This window comes from Cynocephalus volans, chromosome 6 (genome assembly GCF_027409185.1).
Source record: "Cynocephalus volans isolate mCynVol1 chromosome 6, mCynVol1.pri, whole genome shotgun sequence".
NCBI classification, from domain to species: Eukaryota; Metazoa; Chordata; class Mammalia; order Dermoptera; family Cynocephalidae; genus Cynocephalus; species Cynocephalus volans.
Window position 1 is genome coordinate 140,772,260 of NC_084465.1, and position 12,998 is coordinate 140,785,257.

General features: G+C 38.0%; 1 protein-coding gene across 2 annotated transcripts in view; it reads right to left on the reverse strand.

Annotated features, from left to right (window-relative positions):
- Positions 1–348: 348 nt before the first annotated feature.
- The window catches only part of DNAJC1 (DnaJ heat shock protein family (Hsp40) member C1), a 222,900-nt gene continuing 210,250 nt past the window's right edge, over positions 349–12,998 (reverse strand). For both annotated transcript variants that reach the window (XM_063100055.1, XM_063100054.1), the window contains 3 exons: positions 9,040–9,088; positions 3,469–3,917; positions 349–681 (listed from right to left, as the gene is read on the reverse strand). In XM_063100055.1, the coding sequence (XP_062956125.1) occupies positions 613–681; positions 3,469–3,917; positions 9,040–9,088 (567 nt within the window). In that variant the 3' untranslated portion in view covers positions 349–612. The remainder of the gene's footprint in view (positions 682–3,468; positions 3,918–9,039; positions 9,089–12,998) is intronic.

A 12,998-nucleotide genomic window follows, 5' to 3' on the forward strand; every position in this document is an offset into this window, starting at 1 on the left:
TCATTAATTCCTAAAAACTTTCCTGCATGTTCTCTTGAAATTCTATTAGTTGGGGACACATTTCTACCAATCAACCCAAAGTTAGAGTTTATTACCTTATGTCCTTGTTCATTTAGACTTTTTTTCTAGATAAATATAACTAATTAAGATGACCTTACATTGTTCTTAGCCAGCCTGACACCAGCTTGGGTTTTTCTCCTCAAGCAACTTCACCCTTCTACTCAACCCCCAATGAAGACATTATCTGGTGTGTTCTTTGGTTACAGTTTTAGAGAAACACATTAAATTTGAAATCTTACACATTTGTTCACTCATATGTTCCTTCAAAAACATTTATTTGCCTGATCATTAGAAAGTACTATTCATTTGTTCTCCAAGAAAGTAAACTTTGCAGTGATTAGATATAAAATAATCTGCAAAATACCAAAATCCTCCCCCACATACACTATTTATTTAAACAATATAGCATAGCATTTTTTATTTATTTATTTATTTATTTTTACTAAGGCACATGACGTATAGAAATACTGAGGTACAAAATGCAAATTTCTGCATAAGATTTTTAAAATACGCATTTTGGAAAATGTAGGTGAACATCATCTTCCAGAATATTCAGCTTTTAGCTTGTTTTTTCTTTTGGACCAATTCAACCAGCAACTTGTACCTAGCAATACAGTCTTCCTGTAGGGAGAAAAAAAGAGAGGTGAAAACAGTTATTTCCACAAGTCAGTGTGATCTCCATGTGATGAGTCTGCTGGTGGCCTGTTTGTTGTCTTGTGCCCAGGGCTAAGGAAGAGATGCCCTGTCCATTTCCTTTGCCCAGAACCTCCTGGAATTTCCTGGGCAAGCCCAGCTGGTCACAAGGCAGACCCAGCTAAACAAGTGGGAGGGAGAAGGCCTGCTCAAGTCCAGCCCAAGGTGAAGGGGCTAATCGTGGGGTGAGGAGATGGGGCAGCAATTCTTGCATATTGTCATTATGATGATCGTGACTTTCAACTTGCTAACTATAATTATCAAGCTAACATTCCATTTTTTCATCACAGCGTGCCACTTCAGAGAAACAAAAAAACTTGAGACCAGGCATCTACAATATTATTCTCATTTGGGTCTACCTTTCCCTAGAGGCTGCTGAGCCCTTCTTGCGGTGGGCCACGTCTGCTGGGCCCCCAGAACGCTGGCAGGAAGTGTATTGCAACTCGCCCTCCTGCTCTTCCCAGCCCCACTTCAGCTGTGCCACATTATCAGGCTATGGAACCACCAGCTTCAGATCTCAGTTGCCTGCAGCTCTCATACCTCGTGGGGGGGCCTCATGACTACAGCAGAGATGGGGTGATCATGGGGAGGGGCCTCGTTATTCTCATGTCGAGCACAAGGTACTTCCCAGAATCCATTCTGTTTCTATTGAAAACGTACTAGCCTCATGGTACTGTGAGCCTTTGCTAACTTAGGGTCCAGTGCAAAGTGATTCCTGCTCTAGAACAGATAACTTTATCAGCTGCCTTGGATAAATGTTCATTCTCTTTGGGCCGACCCCATGGCTCACTCGGGAGAGTGCGGCGCTGGGCCACCGTGGGTTCGGATCCTATATAGGGATGGCCAATTCGCTCACTGGCTTGAGCGCGGTTACACACACACAAAAAAAAGGACAAAAAATAAATAAATAAATAAATAAATAAATGTTCATTCTCTTCTTAGGATTTTAGCGTGGTGTGTTATGAGAGTCTTTACCTAATAGGTACCTTTCTGTACCCCCCAGAGACTACTTGCCTAAGGGCTTGAAAAATATCAGCCTTTACTGAGTAGCTGTGCTGTCTCTGGCAGCACAGGGCATGAAATGGAATGGGAAAGACCCAGCACTTAACCCTCGGAAGGACAGCACGGGCTGAGCTCTGAGCAGAGCAGACTCACTGGGCAAAGGCTCTGCCCGTAGGCCCCAAGTTCCCCACATCGTGGCAGCAAGAGCTACTGCAGCAGGCTCCGGAGCAGAGCAGGGAGGCCAACAGGTAGCCTCTCCCAGACCTGGGTGTAAAGTCAAGGCTTAGGAGGAACACCTGCAGGCCAACAAAGCCCTGCTCATTTCTGGTTCAAAATAGGAAGGTTTCCAACCCCCAAGGCAACGAGTTTCTGAGCACTCTATCCTTAGGAATCCACAGTTCCAGCAACTTCATTTTAAGCCAATGTCAATTCATCACACATGTAAATGCCTATGTCCTGAGAGATGCTAGAGAAATTCGGGGAAAATTATTATTTCTGGCAAATCAGTTGGAGAGGCTGGAAGAATCTAAGCTTTCAAAATAGATCAACTGTTAATGGTTTATTTTTCTCCCCAGGAACTCTCAACTTCATTTTAAAGTAGGTGATAGATAACTAGACCTGTACACTCAGGGACATGCATGGCCACTAGCTAGATCTCCCAACACAGAATTTCAATTAAAAAAAAAAAAAAAAAGAATGTAAATGAGTATCAATGTGCCCAGAGGCTACTGATAGGCACAGAAGGCAGAAGAGATTGGTTCTTTTGATTTGTCAGTGTTCCTGATGCCTCCGACTAAGAGCATAGCTACAAGGAAAGAAGCCCCATGAGACGGTGTGTCAAGAAAGGCCTGAGCTGAAAAGATCACAACCTGAAGCTCTACAGAGCCCAGCTCCCCATCAGATCATAAGGCAAAGAGAATACTACGGCCCGGTGGGGGGGGCTGGCCCTCCACAGGATGCGCCCCATCTGCCCTCCTATCTGAGTTTTTATTTGAGAACTATCTGCAGATGTATTTTAGCAGACACTAAGAGCTACAAACAGGGAGAAAAGTCAGTTCAAACAGTGAAGGTTATAGAGGGTGAGTCAAATCCTACATGGCAAGCTCACACTGACCCCACACAAAAATACTGCCTCTGGGCAACTAGGTGCTACTACTGAGTCCAAATTCATTTACAGTGCAGAACCGAAGATCATATCCCCTTGGTTGAAGACATGTTAGAGAGCTAGCGGGCCTTGTGATCTGATGACAGACCTGCTCCTCAGCCTTGGCAGAGGAGCTTGCACAGGTGATGGACGGAGTCTGCTGCCAACGGCTGCCCTGAGCTGCTGCCCTGCATGGGGAGGTGGGTGCTCGGCCAGCCCCATGCTGCCCTCAAACTGCCCCCTGGAAAAGAGTGAATTCTCTAGAATGTTGGCAGGTTGTAGTGGGTGAAGTTTATGTGCTATAAATGGAATTTCCTCTGAGAAAAACTAGCTGGTCTGTATAATGTCTAAACTTAGAACCTGACCTCATTTACACACACTAGTCAACTGAGTGCACAGATTCACATGCTATATGGAGAAATACAGTGGAAGAGAAATGTTACATAAGGGACCACACGGCCAGCTGTAGATAGAAAGACACACATAAGATGAAAGAAAAAGTGGCTGCAGCCACTTCAGCAAGATTCTAACACCAGCGTAGGGGCCTCTTTATTTCCCCCTTCACCCACCTTACTCTTAGATGGGACACATCTGGCTATTTTGTCCCAGCGGTCAGAAGATCCCCTTGGGTACTGCTGTAATGCCAGTTCCAGAAGTTTCTGCTGATTTTGAGTCCATGGCTCCTCTGCAGTGCGTGTTCTCTCTTTTTTCTGGTTCTCCTCATCGCTGGATTCATTCTGTTCGGATATATCAAAGTCCTTCTGCCTCCTTCCTCGGAACTTTTCCTCTGTCTCCACCTTCGTTCCCGCCTCAAGCAGCCTGGCCGGCTTCCGCCTCCGAGGCTGGGCTTCTGTGCCCACGGCCTCCTGCTCACCCGTGTCCTCTTCCTGCTTGTCCTCCTCCACCGCAGCCACTGCATCTTCTCGCTGGGTGATGAGCTCATCTGGCAAGGCCACGGCTGTCCCGATGGGCTGGGAATTCCGAAATGCTGATTTGAGTTCAGAAAGTCTAACCATTCCTAGGAAAGAGGGCCGCACCACACAGAGGAAAGGGCAAGGTGAATTCGGGTGACAGTGATAATAGCAGCTGCATACCACATATCAGGCAGTGCGCTAGGCATTTTGTACACATTATTTAGTTTAATTTTCACACTATTCTAGAAAGATAGGTATCATTACCCTAATTTTACCGATGAGGAAAAGAAGTCTCAGAAAGCGGCAGAGGTGGGATTTGAACCCAGTTCTATATGATTCCAAGTCTTTGTCCTTTTCATTATTCTGAGGAATAATGAGTATATACAGAATTAAGTTGTGATGCAGGAATGCAAAGATCTCTTTGAGAAGGAATAACCTGCTAGTTATTAGATAGGAAAAAATATTCTTCACAATCCAGAGTTTTCATTAGTATCATTAGCATAACTAAATCATCTGGTGCTGCCTCTGGCAGGCAGGTTTATGAGTAAATTATACTAATAGCTAGTAGAAGAATTTTTAAACATAGAAGAATTTTATTAAAAAATTTAAACCTTTTAATAGGTCAGAATAGTGACAGACAGAACATTAATAACCTCAATATATTAAGAGTTACAAATCAGTAAAAGCACAGAGAATACGAACAGACAACTCACAAAGAAAGAAATACAAATAGCTAATAAATATTAGGAACATGCAAATTGAAACAAATTTATGCAAAGATTAGAAAAGATGGCAATACCTGGTACTGGCAAAGATGTAGAGAAATAGGTACATTCATACACTGGCAGTGGGGGCAGAAATTGGTCTAGCTAACTCTGCCCAATAAAACGTTCTTCAATGCTATTAACCACCTGATATACCACTGAGGAACTAAGTTTTTAACTTTATTTAATTTTAATTAATTTAAAATTTAATTTTTAATTTAAACAGCCACACACGGCTAGCAGTTACCATATTAGACAGTGCAGGTCTATCCTTTTTGGAGAAGAAGTTGTCAAATGTAGGTAAACCTTGAAAATACATTTACCTGTGACTCTATAATTTTACTTAGAGGAGGTTCTCCAAAGGAAATAATACAAATACATATAAATGTATGCCAAAGTTTAGCTACGAAGAGGCAGGTTTTTATTTCACTTTTTTGAAGTGACATTTCCTCTTTTTTTTTTACTAGCTTTTTAAAATTAGAAAATAAATCTTGCACATAATAAAAAGTTCAAACAGTACAATAGGGAATAAAATGGAGAATGTCTCTTTCGGTCTGGGTTCCCAGTCCCCTTCCTCAGAGGCAACATGAGTTGGGGTGTGAGTGTCTGTGGTGAATGTGTACATGCCTAGGAATATAATTAGTCGAGCACATACTAAGTATCTGTACTGGCCTCTCCCTTTTTTATGTTCATGACAGCTACTCTTTGCTGACTATTCTGATTAGCTCATGTAGATTCACATTGTTTTTAGTGACTATGCAATTCTAAATGCATGTCATGACTTATTATAATAGTTGACCCTTGAACAACGTGGGAGTTAGGGACACCAACTCCCTACACAGTCAGAAATCCACGTGTAACTTCTGACTTCCCACAAACTTAACTACTAATAGCCTGCTGTTGTCTGGAAGGCTTACCAATAACAAAAACATATTTTGTATGTTATATGTATTATATACTGTATTCTTACAATAAAGTGAGCTAGAAAAAAGAAAATGTTATTAAAATCATAAGGAAGAGAAAATACATGTACATTATTGTACATGTATTTATTGAAAAAATTTTGGGTATAAGTGGACCCACACAATTCAAACTCATGTCATTCGAGGTTCAACTGTAGTTCCTTACAGATAGATATTTAGTTTGGTCTCAGTCTTTTGCTATTACAAATGAGCAGCATTTCATAAGCATAATCTACATAGTTTTTTGATTATGTACCCCATCAACAAAACATTTTTGAATATACAACTCTAATATATGTATATTTGCTTATTTATGAATTACATCCATCTACCACTCTACTAATACATTATTTAATTATAAAATAAATCGGGCCGAGCCTGTGGCGCACTCGGTAGGGTACTGCGCTGGGAGCACCGCGACACTCCCGCCGCGGGTTCGGATCCTATATAGGAATGACCGGTGCACTCACTGGCTGAGTGCTGGTCACGAAAAACCAACAACAACAACAAAAAAAAAAAAAAAGAAAACAATAACTTAAAAAAAAAAAAAAAAAAAAAAAAAAAAAAATAATTATAAAATAAATCATAAAAATGAAAAACAATAATCTAAAAAGGTGAAGTGAAATAAAACATACTCATGAAAATATTAATATTAATAATATTAAAAACGAGACTGAAAACTTGTTTAATACTGGGTAAAATACAAAATTAAAGGGCTAGCTCCAATCAGTTTATTTTGGCACCTGATTATTTTTTTTTTAATAGTTGAAAAACATAACTCACAAAGATACATATACCTAAGTGTAGCTTATTGTTGGCTGTGCTTACTAAGCTTTGGTATTTATTTTGCAATCCAAATTAGAAAAATATTTCCATAGAAATCTTCCCCAAACCAATCAGTTGTTCTTGAAAACTAAATGGAAAGTGTTACACTTTTATTTTTATTTATTTATTATTCGGGTGGCTGGCACTACACTTTTATATTTGTAACAACTGAGTTCATTTTGTTTGAAAGATTTACAAGTTAAAATTCTATTTTCGACATTTTTTAACCTGTAGAAATTTTTATAAGTCACATCATTTTGGTCACAGAATAATACGTAATAAAGGAAATATTTTCAAGCATCTGTTTTCAAAATGTTCTTTCTACAGCATAAATATCTTTCAAAACAGTTACTTTCACATGCACTGTTAAAAAGTCATCTTTATTTTATAGAAACATGTTATTTTGATATCTGTCAGCAGCTTGAGAACTTTTTTTTTGATGAAAGTAAAAAAGTGAAATTGACGATCTTTAAATTCAACAACTTTTTAAAGTACATTGCCAAAATACTAGGAATCCTTTGTGTGATATAAAACATTACTGTGGTTGTTCTCCATCATACTAAAAAGTGTCACTGTAATTCTAGAGTTATCTATAAATCCACTCAACCAGGCATCTAGATTATGAACTACTATGTAGCCATTAAAATGATAACATAGACATATGAGTATATGAAGTGAAAAAAATATAAAACAGTATTGTGGATTTAGTCCCATTCTTACAAAAATATTATATGCATATACTACATGCACATCAAAAAAAGTCTGAAGGAATATATCTTGCAAAATAACAACAGTGAGTAGGTGTATTAGTCCATTTTCTGTTGCTGATAACAGAATATCTGAAACTGAGTAATTTACAAAGAAAAGAAATCTATTTCCTACAGTTTTGTAGGCTGGAAAGTCCCAAATCCAGGGGGTACATCTGGAGAGGGCCTTCTTGGTGGGAACTCTGTAGAGTCCCGTGGTAACCAGGATATCACATGGTGAGAGTGCCAAGACCATTTTCATGTGCTGTCCTTATAAAGCCACTAATTCACACCTGTGATAACCAATTAACCCATTAATGGATTAATCCATTTGTGAGGGCAGGGCCTTTATCACCCAATCACCTCTTAAAGTCCTGACCTTTCAATACTAACACATTGGGGATCAATCTTCCACATGAGCTTTGGAATGGACAAACATTCAACCCATATCAGTAGGTTACATGTGATTTTTATTTTCTTTGTTTATTCATATTTTCTTGAGCTTCTACTAATAAACACTTCTTTCCATGTTTACTATAGCAACTCTCATGAGATGGGGTTAATTATTTGAATATGTCTGTGTTCCTTATCTGTAGGAGAAGGTCATTTCCACCTTGTGTGTTAGCCTATTAAGACAGCTTTACTTCTCTACACTTTTCCATTTCAAAGTTGTTCAGTAGCACAGTTGTATGGCTTTAATGGATCACAACACTTCTTGGTGATGCTTCATTAATACAGTGAACAAAATCAAAAGAAACATTTTTATTTCAAAATTCTTTGAAGCTTTAAAGGCTACTAAGAAGTAAAGTAAAACACAGAGTTCAATGAATATATTTGTGACAAAGACCTAGTGGTACTTTTAGAGAGCTGCAGGACATTTGGATGTGGCCAAATATTACATTAGTTTTGCTTTTTTCCCTTTCCATCTGTGAGTCTCTGACATTGGATCTGCTCTCTGCTGGAAGCTATTTCAGGTGCCCTGTCTGACAGCAAAGGACAAATATACTCCCTCTCCCAGCCACAGATGCTACTTCAGTGACACTATTCAACTACATATACTAGTTCAACTACATAGTTTCTATTGTCTTCACAACACTTTTGACCCCCTTCCCACTGCTCTAGGCAGATTCGTGTTGGTTCACTCTTCTCAACTGCATGGCCTTTCAATCAAACATTTTTGGAGAATGTCTTAGAGGTATGCTTCTCTCATGTAACATTCCATAGTTATTTATCTGGCCGACTTCTGCCTCCATGGCCAGATAAATAACTATGTTGGTAGAAAAAGGAATCTGGAAGTTTTTCTTTCCTAAAGCCTGTAGAACTCTGTGTTGAATACTTTCTGGCAATGGCTCTTTGAGATCTCCGGTTTGCTAATCCCTGGCTTGTTCATCTGCATTTCTCTCTCTGGGATCTGAATTTGAAGTAGGTTGGAAGGTTTAGGAGGCATTTTCTTACTTTTCAGTTCCAAGCAAAGAGTATGGAGATTCCAATAAAAATGCAGTTAATCTTGAAGGAAATAGATTTTGAGAAACACAAATTCTCTGGAAAGCTGTTTGTTGTCTATTCTGAAGGGTAGCTTTGTGTGTGCGGTGACAATGGGGTGGACAGAGTGGGGAAACTGCACACTTTATTTATGTGGTGTGCAGATTGGCTTTCTCCTGTGCTCCCCCACTCCACAAATACTAAAGGATAATGGGATTGTACCGTTCTTCAAACTTATTAAATATATCTTCTTAACACCAACTATATATGCATGGCTAGATTGGCTTGGTGGTGCCTGTGATTCAACAACTTTTAGAGATACGATCAGTAGAGTGCATTGGGCAGAACTACCTACCACACCCCTGTATTTAAAGAAGTTATTATAAAAAGGGACTTATTTTGAAGAAGCCACTTTAGAATAATGGGATAAAGTAGGTGCTAACTTACCTGGGGAACAGGTAACTGAATCCTTCAGTTGCTTGACTTTGGTTGTCACCTGTTTCAAAAAATAAAAGAAATAAAACCTTACTTTCCATATACCCATTGTAGATTGAGTGGCCTATTTCATGTAAGGTCCATACAAATGAAAAGGATTCATTGAATCATAGGCCTGGAAGACCCTCAGTCATCAGTCTGATCCATTTACTTAACCAACAAGGAAACTGAGGCTCAGAGAGATTAAATGGCTTGCTCCAAAGCACCCACCTACTCAGCGGCGGAGTCAGAACAAGAACTCAGATCACCTGACTACTTGAAGCTCAATGAGTGTTCCATTACACTAGACTACCTCATAAAATATCCTAGTTTCAAAATCACTATACAAACAGGTATTTTTTTTTTAGTTAGAATTTCTAGAAATTAAATATCTTTCTTCACCAGAGAATATTATATCAGTTAGTATTATAATTAGTGGGGAAAATGACATTTATGTTAATGATGTTATAAAAGTATTTCTTTTCTTTGCATCCTAGAAAGAAACCCTAAGAGCACATAAGATTGACACTAGAAGAAGATCTTTTGGTGGAGTGGGCCAGCTGGACCCAAAACCATGACACATTTACATATTTCAGTGTGGATCCACAGAAATAAATAATTTTGTTCAGTGGTAACTATTTTTTTCTTTATATAAATAGTATCATATTGTATGTCTCATTCTATAGCTTGCTTTTTTCATTTAACAATGTCTTAGAGATCTACATATAGATTTCCCTTTTTAAAATTGAGATAAAATTTACAAAGTATACTATCTAGATTTTAAATGCACATACAATTTGATGAGTTTTGACAAAAAAAATCCCTATGTAACCAACATCCTAATCAAATTAAAGAACATTTCTGTTACTCCACAAAGTTCCCTTGTGCATCTAAGTCAATTTCTACCCTGCTATAGACAACCGTTGCTCTAATTTCTATTATATATATTTTAAAATATGGGGTTAAAATTAATCAACTACAATTTTTTTCCAAATGAATATTTAATTGCCCCATTGCATTATTAAACAAGCCATTCTTCCTCCATTTATGTAAAATGTTAACTTTATCACAGTTACACAATATTGTATACCTGGGCTATTTTTCTATCCCATTGATCCATGTATATTCTTGAAAAACATTTCACTGCTTTAATGAGATTTAAAAGTAAAACCTCAGAAAGCATGATCTTTAAGAGCTCAGAGTTAGGCAGATCTGCTATTCAATCGTGGTTCTACCTCTTACCAGCTGGATAACCTTGAGCAATTTTCTCTACTTTCTCTGTTTCCCTACTACCTTCTGTAATATGTGAATACTACTACTAATACCACTTGCCACTTAGGGATGTTTTAAGTTTAAAATAAGCTCTTAGCATGAAACCTGACAGATACTAAAGGCTCAGTAAATCTCACCTATTACAATTGAAATAGATCATTTGTTTTCCACTCATACAAAGGGCAGAATTAGAGAAAACATTAAAGGTGCTTAGAAACACTCTTCAGTTTCATTCCTCTCTTTCTGCAGATGACCTTGCTTCCTATATAATGGAAACAAATAGAAGTTACCCAACATGAGCTTCCTTGACTTCCAAATTTCTGAGCTCAAAATCTGATTGTGCCACCATACATCCTTTCCTTCTTTTATCCCAATTCAGAGAAAGAAATTATATTCCTTCCTCTTGAGGCTAACTCTGCCACTTGAATCCTCATATAACTATGCTCCAGCAATTCATTTCCCTTGCTTTCATCTTCAACTTCTCCCTGTCATCAGATGCATCCCATAAACCTTCAAACTTGGCTCAAGTAAGACTACTTTACTCTTAAAAGACAATCCTCCCTGGACCTTATCTTTTCTATTCTAGCTGGCTGTCATCAGAGGATCTTCTAGTTCTCCTTTCTCTGAATGTTCCTTCACTGGCCCCTTCTATGCACTCCTGCCTCTTGTTCCCTGATATAACCGTTCTTCAACATTCTGTCCTTGACATCTGTATGTTCCTTCTATTTTCTCCTTTGGTATCTCATCCCATATATTAATATAAGATAATGACCTAAGATATATTAACAATATCTTAGAAAATGATTAATCTATGTCTCTGGCCCTGACGTCTACCTTGGAATGTGTCTCACAGAAACTGACCATGTTAACAATGGATCATCACATTTGAGAAGGACTTCATCTATATAACAATAAGGTTACTATGTACCAGGCATTGTTCTAAATAAGACATGTATGTGTGTGTTTATATTCATCACAGCAGACATATTGGGTAGGTATATAATCATCCCCATTTTACTGAATCTGAGGCCTAGAAAGAATAAATAACACGTCCAAGGTTAAAAGGCTAGTGAAAAGCCGAACCCAGGTAAGCAGGGCTCTAAAACCTTTGCTCTTAATCACTATAACATTCTACCTTTTTGAATCCAAATCTCTTATTATAGCTGAAGAAACAGATCAAGTGCTCTTTCTGCTATACGCCACAACTTCCCTCTCCAATGGCCACTAAATCTCTCATTTAGAGGTCTACTAGCTCCTTAAACTAAACAAACCCCAAACTAAACTTATCAACTTCTTTCCCAAAACAGCTTCTCTGATTTTCTTCCTCTTTTTTCCTTTAAATTTTATTTTTAATTAATGCATTATAATTGCATATGTTTATGGGGTTCAGAGTAATACTTATACATGTATACACTGTGTGATGATCAAATCAAGCTAATTAGCTCATCCATCACTACAAACATTCATCATTTGTGATGAGAACATCTGAACTCCTCTCTTCTAGCCATTTGAAAATACACAGTAAATTATTGTTAACTATAGACACCTAGCACCACTATAGAATACTAGAACTTACTCTTCTTATCTGGCTGTAATTCTTTATCTGTTAACCAACCTCTCCCTATTCCCCTACCCCTCCTCCTTTTCTTTCTTTCTTTTTTTTTTTTTTTTGGTGGTTGGCCAATATGGGATCCAAACCCTTGACCTTGGTATTATAACAAACACCATGCTCTAACCAACTGAGCTAACTGGCTAGTCCCGCTCTTTTTCTCAATAGTACTATCACCCAGTCACTTAGGCTCAAACCCTAATAGTCAGTTTTTGGACTTTTCTCTCACTCCCTAACCAGTTACCAAGTTACTGACAAGATAAATCCTTTCTGTTCCCACCTCTCTCAGACCTCCATCACCTGTGTTAGTCCTTCACTCTCACCTGACTGAACCAATGTTCAGTCTTCTAACAGGTCCCCAACTTGCTTATTAATAGTTCTTATAGAATAACATATCCAAGGCAAAACTCTGATCAAATATCTTTGATGGCTCATTATTGACTATAGATACTAAAGTGTCCAATTCTTAACATGATATGCAAGGAAGTCCACAATCTGATTTTATTTTCTTTCCTGCATGTATCCTTCAGTTCAGCAGAACTAAATAACGCTCCTTCACATAGCCAGAAATTCCCTACCCTGTAGTTTTGCCCATTATTAACGTTGTCTGAAATGTCTTTCCTTTCTTCATCAAATCTCTCCTTAAACATATGTCTATCCAGAACCAAACCATCCTTCAAGTTATGCTCACATGTGACTTCTTGAATACTTCCCTGATGTCCACTATAGGGACTACCAACACTAGTCATAATTAACCCCTTTCGTCTCTCATTTTCTTTTGTATTTTTTAAGATTTAATTTTTAAAAAACATCATACAATAAAATTGCCTGTTTTCTCTTTTGTCATACATTTCTATGAATATTAACACATTTATTGATTCATGTAAACACTATCACATACAGGATATGGAATAATTGGGTTTTTTTCCTGTGCATCTTGTTTTCTTAGTTAACATAATATTTTTGACATTATTCCAGGGTAGTACACAAAGATCTCCCTTGTTCTTTTTTTTTCCCATACATCTTTATTGAGATATAATTCACCCACTTA